The sequence below is a fragment of the Phoxinus phoxinus genome (assembly GCF_949152265.1).
Source record: "Phoxinus phoxinus genome assembly, chromosome: 17".
Classification (NCBI taxonomy): Eukaryota; Metazoa; Chordata; class Actinopteri; order Cypriniformes; family Leuciscidae; genus Phoxinus; species Phoxinus phoxinus.
This window is the reverse complement of record NC_136892.1, coordinates 7,593,150-7,601,862: the sequence shown is the minus strand read 5'-3', so window position 1 is coordinate 7,601,862 and position 8,713 is coordinate 7,593,150. Positions and strand designations below refer to the sequence as shown.

Here is an 8,713-nt window from a genome sequence, read left to right as displayed (position 1 = left end):
TAGACTCAATAGTTTCAGAGTAGGTCAGTATAAAATCTAATGTAACAATTTATTATTTAGTCAGGTAAATGTATCATTCCCTGGGCGATGGCACCCTTCACAGTAGCCTATGCAAAATATCTCTAACTGATTTTATTCTTCATTATTTTTCTGCCTAGTCTTAGATGCTCAGACACTAAAACTAAATGTTTTAGCAACACAAGTAGCCTATAAAAATCCCCATGACTTTTAAATGACATTTTAAATTGGTATCATTCTTTTTTTATGCATCATTAAAAATATATATGCTCAGGTGTTCTTTTGTCAAGTGAACCCATAATACGTTTAGTAAGGGGTGGTGAGGCTATATATCAGGTGAGAATAAGCTGTTTTCCAATCGTTTAGTGAGTTTGAAAAATAATACAATGAGTGCAGATTCGACATCACTTCGGCTCGCTTCAGTGGCTAGAACATACGCTGCTCGTGTCAGACAGGCTGGATTCTTCTGGGTTATGATACTCGCTAACTGCTCTATTTCTTTCTCCATTAGGTTGAAGGCTTAAACGTATGGTGACAAGACAAAAGGATGACTAAACGGATGTATGCGTTTCAGCGCATAACAAATGCAGGATGTCTAGTGTCCCTCGATGAAGAAACGGCGCCGTGATTACGCACAAGTTGGTGAATACGGATATGCGTATTATACGCAGGAATCTGTCGTAAAATACGTCCTGGGCTCTGTACTCCGGCGTGAAAGTAGAGAATACGAGTGCTTCAGATGATCGCATAGGATATTTGCTCAACCACAACCGAGCTTATGTTAGCAGCCGTCAGCGGAACACTCAGAGAGTCCGGGGGAATCCAGTGGATTTCTGGCGGAGGCCATATTATGCCGCTTGAAAATGTACCCGAATAATCGGATGACAGCACTCCAATCCATCGAACGAAAACTTTCGAGTTCAGTTTAAACGGTGGGCTTGCAATAAAAGGAGGTGGTGTGGCTAACAGGATCCCGAGGGCTGCTGTGAACCGAGGAGCGGTGGCTAGCATGGTGCTAATATCACACATGCAGCCGAACTACATCGATTGACTGAAAGACTGCGTCGCTTCTCGGGTCTGCTAATGTTCATGAGGCGTGTTTGGGTCCTGCGTTCTCAAGATCCCCACTCCCTTATAGGGAGACCTGAATCCGATCTGCTTTACGGGCCATATATTTGCCTAGCTTGACTGTCATTTCATGTTTGGATGGACGCGTGCATGCTTTGACAGAATCCTGCGTGCATCGTTGCAGCGGCACAGAGCATCCAAAGGAGGGGCTCTTACTTTAGCAAATATACATTGGATCCGTCGAAGTATTTAATTTGCGGAGACTCGCGACTGCTCGTCTCCATAAGAACACTACGTAAGGCTTCAGCGTACCCTACGTCTTTTCGAAGGAATAATATCGGGTGACATTGCAGTCTCTCCCCTCTCTTTTGGTGAGATATAAGCTATTCTCGCTTATTACGTCTGTGAAAGGAAGGGAAGGTGGAGCATTGCCCGTCGTACGTGCTGACGCAGTGGGATTTCTACGTGTGGTCTGCGTTTCGACCCGCCCTTCCCGCGGTGACGGTGATGGGTCGGAAGCGGTGTGTCGGTGCAGATTGTTCGAAGATGGCGGCCGGGTGCTGCGGGGTGAAGAAGCAGAAGTTGTCGGGATCCCCCGGTGCGGGGGGTCCCGGCGGGGCGGGGAGCGGGGTAGCCGGGACCGGACATTGTGGATCGGAATTGGGGATCGGGTCATCTTCGACTGTCGTGGCCGGGAACGTGAATCGGGTGAACGGCCTCGGGGGTTCAGGGGGTAGTAGTAGTAGCAGCAGCAGCAGCAGCGGGAGCAGCGGCGGCGGCGGCAACACCAATGTTCTATCCCCAACTCCAGGAGGCTACAACTCAACGGGCCTCTCCCCGACTCTCAGTCCCGGGCCTGGCTCGGGAGGCAGGAAAATGGTCGTTTCGGCGGAGATGTGTTGCTTTTGCTTCGACGTGCTTTATTGCCATCTATACGGATACCAGCCTCCTCGAACACCCAGGTTTACAAACGACCCCTAGTAAGTAACGTTAGCAAGATGGCTATTTTGACCTGGTTTGCCTCAACAACAGATGGTGTTTCCTTTTTCTGTGCAGTAACAAACAAAGTTTTGAGTATTCATGCTTCTCGGCGAAGTTTTGTTCGTGCCCATCTAACGTTAGGTCTAATGTATTTTTTCGTAATGTTAAATACTTAACTTTGATGTCCAAACCAAATGCAGTAAGGAATAGTTTACTCGCTAACCCAAGCCCTCCCGAGTCCCGATGAGCTGTTGTCATGTTCCCAAACTCAAGGTTTCTGAGGTGTTTTAGAAAAAAAAAAAAATCGTTAATGTATTTATAAACACCTGCTAGTCTAGTGGTATATAAGTTATAACGTTACATTTTTATTTTCTGGTTAAATGTTCATTTTGACATAATCTACATTTGAAGGTTTAAAAGATTTAGGATGTATGATTTAGAAGACTGGTGAAATGATCGATCACTAATGTATCCGGTAACGTTAATTAGGTAACGTTAGTAGAGCTGATGTATTTTTTTCTCTGAAAGAGATTAAATGGGTGTTAGCCTGCTCGTCTATATTCAAGCTTCTCTGCAAGCTAACATGCTAAGCAACGTTAGCCAGCTCACACGGTTCAAATTTCGTCGAATTTTTTTACTTGTTCTGTTTATTTACCCTCAGCTCCATTTCTTTTTTAATTCGTTAGGTTTTTTTAAGAAACAGCGAGTAATATTTAGTTTTGATTCCAAGCTGCTGTTAGTGGTTAGCCAACGTGAGCTAGTACGTTAAGCTAACAAAACCCAGAGTTGTTTACGTTTCCTTCAGAGATTTACATTGGAAAGCTCTCTTACGGTATTTTTTATTCAAGTTAACAATAAAGCAACAAAAGTGATACCAGGACACACAATAACTTTTCACGTGTTAACTGTTAAATCACAAACTTTTATATTTTATCACTTGCTAAACACTGAATCTTTATTATTTAGGACCCTTTCAGGTAAGCTGTTTACTCGTGCTACAGTTCTTTTTTTCTTTTCTTTTTTTTTAAGAACGTTGAAGGAATGTGTATCTTATCCGGTTGATCAGGGTTCGTCGAACTAGGTGATGAATGAATGTCTTCACTGCAGTGCCTCCCTCTGCTGTTGCAGATAGACACTGACCAGATTTGGACGGTGCACACACATGCATTTAAGTCATAGACAGTATAAGGCAAGCTAGATAGTATCTTAAGCATCTCCATTACAAAAATATGAAACCATAGTCAACTGTTATTTATTTAGCCATAGACTATTATTTGCTGACACAGCTCAAATTGATTTGATTTTGGAGTATGTTGATCGATATATTAATATTCTGATATTATGTGCCTATTTTACAAATAAATAATTTTTAAAAACTTGAACATTTAACTGTACTCTCTAAACACTGCACATCCTGTATCCCAATTGGGACATCCACAGCAAAAATACACTTTAGATTAATAAAAAATCTGATGACAGCTTGACAACAGTCTAGAAAGTCTTTCATGCTTCTGTGCTAAAATGTGCAATATGTAAAATCTAGTGTAAATCCTCATTAGGAAACAAAGTACTCCACATCATATGTGTAATATGGCTTAAACCCGAATATAGACCTTGAACTGAATTTGACGTGCAAGTAAAAATAGTCATTGAAGTTTAAAGGGATAGTTTCTAAAGGGATACATTTTTTTGGTGCACTAAAGTATTCCCATACCACAATTTTAACTTCGTTTTCGACAGGGTAATAGAGATTAGAGATAAAAGCATCTGTTTTTGACATTTTCTCCGCTGTGTGTGGGTGGAGCAAGTTTAGAGTCTAGCAGTCACGGGCATATAAGTTGCTAGTATGTATGTGATGTGTATACACATCCATTTTGTAACAGACGTGTGTTTGAGCACTTCCATTCATGAAACATCACACTAAAACCTGTAAAGCATTGAAATAAATATCAGTAAATAATATTAACTTAAATTATATAATAAAGTTAAATATTTAAAAAACATTCGTTCAATATTTCCACACAAAGATGCGTGATATAGCCTAAGCCCTCACCACTTTGAGAGGGATAAGGGATGTGAAACAAGCAGAAAGACCATCTCTTTTTATTTGTTTATATATCTTCTTGTTTAAACTAAAATCACCCACGAAACGCGCTTTACAAATAAACTTGACGCGCCTTACCAAGTATAATAACAAGCACAAACGTCGTAAAAAAGAATTTGACGTGGAAGTTAAAGGGTTGGCTATCTTTCCTACAGCGTTTTTCTGCTTAACGACAGTAAAGACTAGAGGTCGACCGATAGTGGATTTTACCGATAACGATAGCTAGGTTGGGCCATACTTGCCGATAACCGATTAATGGACCGATAGTTTTTAAAATTGATACTGGATAAAAACAAACATAACACTCCAAGTAAAACAGTGCTGAACTTTATTATAAAAATAAAAAAACTGTATTGAACCATGAAAACATGCTAAATGAAATAAATATATAAATGTGAATAAATATTTAAGTCAATAAAAGACATTCATTCAAAAAGTAATACTCTAAATAACAAATAAAACCAGTTACATTCAAAATGTAACTATTTAACTGTTCTTTTCAAGCCAACTTAATTAATTAAAAAGTAACAATTTTTATTAAAGTGAAGATGAAAAAAATAAATAACCGAAATCGAATGCTTTTCTGATTCGTTTATGTTTCTGTCGGCTGTATGAACATATCAGTTTGCTTACGTCTCTAGCTTTAAATATGCAACTTATCTGCATATGTAATGCATAAAAGTGACCAGCTGGATATGAACTAATGCAAATAGAGGTAACCATTGTGACATTAAACATTCGGGTCGGACTTACGTTTATGTTTGTCAGTGTTTTAACCGCTTGAGGTACTACTAATGTTAGCGTCCTCTCAGCCTCGAAGGCAAACAAACGCCTACTGTCTCTACTAATGCAGCATTTAGTCAACAAATTAATCACTTTATAAAGATATGACAATGTACTGTATAGGCTACATACATTTGAGCTGTCGGTGCTTTAAACGCGCGTCTGATGTCAGCGCTCTCCACGCAGCATGTGCTCTCAGTGCAGCACGCAGAATCACGTGTCGAAATAAACAACACGAGGCACAAGTTTTTATTACACCTCTAGAGGCCGCTCTTGTACTGCATCGTGCCAGCAGACCCTTCTCAGCTCTTACACTGTGTATTGAATGACAGCGTGCGCTTCTCAGCCGCTCCAGCAATGGACGCAACCAGGAAAAACTATCGGTATATATTTTTGCCGATAACGATAGTTCCACCAGTCAACAATCGGTGCCGATTAATCGGCAAAACCGATGAATCGGTCGACCTCTAGTAAAGACTGCGAATATAATAGGCCTACTTTAAAGCGAATCAAAGGTAGAAACGTTTTATAATCTCCTGCGAAAATGGGTGAGACGTGACCTTTGTGCTTCACTCCTGTCATAATATTCATGTAAAACAGCATTGACATACAAAGAAAATGTTTTGGCGGACCACCGCCGGTGCTACTCAAGTTGTCAAGTTGTGGTGCGGTTGTCAAGTTTACCGGCACAGCCCTATTGTTGATTTGTTTTTCAAAAGCGTTTATCAGAAATCGCTTACTGCACCTTTAATACAGTGTCCTTTGTGTTTGATAAAATGAATGACCTGGATGACCCTGATCACAAAACCAGTCTTATGTGTCAATTTTTTTAAAATTGAGATGTATACATCATCTGAATGATGAATGAATAAGCTTTCTATTGATGTAGGCTATGGTTTGTTATGATATGACAATAATTTGGCCGAGATACAACTATTTGAAAATCGGGAATCTGAGGGTGCAAAAAAATCTAAATATTGAGAAAATCGCCTTTAAAGGTTTCCATTTCTGTTGGACATTGTGCTGCATCCACTCACAAAAATCTAATTTTGATATATTTAAGGTAGGAAATTTACTAAATATCTTCATGGATCATGATATTTACTTAAAGGAGAACTCCGGTCAATTTTAACATTGAGCTCAATGTTTAGTAAATTTGGAGTGCTGTCAATACAGAGAACAACGACAAAAATCGGTGTTGCCTACACCGTGTTATCCTCTTTTTAAAATTTGCACCCTGTTGACTTCAATGGGGCAAGTTTTAAACCTGCTTTTATTTCTCTTATCATCCTTGATGTGTCACTACAAGTGCCCAGCCATGTTGAGTGATTCCTTCAGAGTGAACACGAGTGAATCTGACTGCAGTAGATGTGAAAGATATGAATAAAAATGTTGATTCAACAAGCGCACAGACCTGTGTTTACATCATGTTTTCGGTCGAAGTCCAAAGTAGTCGATTGTCGAGTTCACGCGCATAGGTTTAGTTACATATGATCACGCGCGTGAACTCGACAATCGACTACTGTGGACTTCGACAGAAAACATGATGTAAACACAGGTCTGTGCGCTTGTTGAATTAACATCATTTTTATGAATATCTTTCACATCTACTGCAGTCAGATTCACTCGTGTTCACTCTGAAGAAATCACTCAACATGGCTGGGCACTTGTAGTGACACATCAAGGATGATAAGAGAAATAAAAGCAGGTTTAAAACTTGCCCCATTGAAGTCAACAGGGTGCAAATTTTAAAAATAGGATAGGGATGCACCGATGCATCAGCTGAACATCGGTAACGGGCGATATTTGCCTCGTTAACTGCCATCGGCCATCGGAAAATAAAAATTGCATTCGCCGATGATTATGTGTCATGAACGCTGTGCTCAGGAGAAATTTTTCCCCCCCTTTTTATTTGGGCGGGGGAGATACCGAGACGGAAGAGGGCACCCGCGCACTCTCCGTCCTCAGTAACTTAGATTAAACAAAGAAGATGGCGGTCGTGAGAAAGATCAGCGTTTTGCAGTTTGCAATACATGTTCCATTGAAATTTCAAGAGCGGGGGCTGTTAGAAAGTCATTTAACACGACAAATCTCATTGGACATTTAAGAAGCAGGCACGAGGCGGTGTACGGCGATTACCTGCAAGCTGATCAAAAACGGAAAAATTAAGCCGCCAAGAAAGCGCAAACCCCCGGTAAGACTCAGACTTAGGGGTGTGCCGGTTTCAGAATTGGTGATGACGGTTATGATGTGAGTCAAATGTGACGGTTCGTAACATAACCGTCGGTTTTTTTTTTTAAATCCTTAAAAAAAAAATAGCAATGAACATGCTTTGTTTTAAATAAATCACACACACTAAACAAATCCTTTTAAAAACGTAGGCTGCTTAAATTATATAAGAGCTGCATAAAAATGAATGAGTAGGCCTAAATTACAAATGATAAAATCTACATACCTTTATCAAAGAAAAAAAAAGTCGAACAACGATTGTTGTGATAATACCTTAATTAAACTAACTAAATACAGGAAACAAAAAAAGTGCAATGACATTTTAAATTCCTACTCTTTTTCGACTTCAAAGTTCCGTGACAGGAACACCAACATGTTCACTTTACTCGGTTTTAGTGACGATCTGACATGGGTGGCTATGTTACCCGCAGTGCTAAAAACTCGCTCTGATGCTGTGCTTGTAGCACAAATACACATGTATTTACGTGCCAATTTTGCTAAGAGCGGATAGCGTGTGTCTCCCCACCATGCTAGTGGATTAGCCGTAGAGTCAATTGGTTCTTCTTGGAGATAGCGGGTTAACTACGTGTCAGCGCGCGCTCTGATCGGTAAAGGGGCAGATATTTCAGACCTCCGTTTATTAGGGAGATCTCCAAGATTTCTCAAAGCCGCACCCGTCTAGAAAGGATGTAGCAAAGATATTTAATGCTAATGCATGAGGCATAGGCATAGTTTCATTCATTTACGATGAGATGCGCTCTAGTTCACAACGCAATGCAAGTGAACGCGGCGCGCCGGCGCCTCAATGTCACGGTTATTATATTGTCTGCTATATTATTAAATACATGCAATTGGTTGATGAAACATTTATTAAAATTAAGGTACAATTTGTACAAAACGAAATTCGCTTTAAGGAAAGGCTTACAAAGCAAAACTTATATGAAGTGGTAAAAATCATTTCTGACGATTTACAAAACAAAACTTCATTAAGTGGTAAAAACCATGTCTCCCGATGTATTGCGCATATTATGATCCTATCTAAAAATTTTTTTATTTTTTTATTTTTTTTTTATGTTTGTAAAAAATATTTTAATAACCCGGTTTTGGCGGTTATAGAGTTCTAATGACGGTGTTTAACTATAACCGTCGGTCTCACGGTTATATACTAACCGTCACACCCCTACTCAGACTTCAATTGACACGGCGTTTGAGAAAGCCAGAGATACAGTAGGTGACTTATGTGTCATTAATGATCAGAAGTGGAGGTACTGTTTTTGTTTTATAAGATGCCCCATGTTCCAGCCTGGGAGTTCTAAAACACTGTAATGTTTTATTCTGTATGAGAAATACACAAGGTGAAAGATAGCCCTATTTATGTTTGTATTTATGAATAACATAATTAATTTATTTTAATAACAATTTATTTTAATAACATAATTTATTTATTTCACTTGTTTTTGCATTTACACTTTATTTAAAAATGTTTTATTTATCAGAAAAATATTTTTTATTGGGCCATGAAAATAATCT

The 8,713-nt window shown here is 39.4% G+C and overlaps 1 protein-coding gene across 1 annotated transcript in view; it reads left to right on the top strand.

Annotated features, from left to right (window-relative positions):
• The first annotated feature begins 374 nt into the window (after positions 1-374).
• Positions 375-8,713, top strand: part of ammecr1 (AMMECR nuclear protein 1) — a 51,757-nt gene continuing 43,418 nt past the window's right edge. The window contains exon 1 of the mRNA XM_079585627.1: positions 375-2,066. Coding sequence (XP_079441753.1) covers positions 1,594-2,066 — 473 coding nt within the window. The 5' untranslated portion in view covers positions 375-1,593. The remainder of the gene's footprint in view (positions 2,067-8,713) is intronic.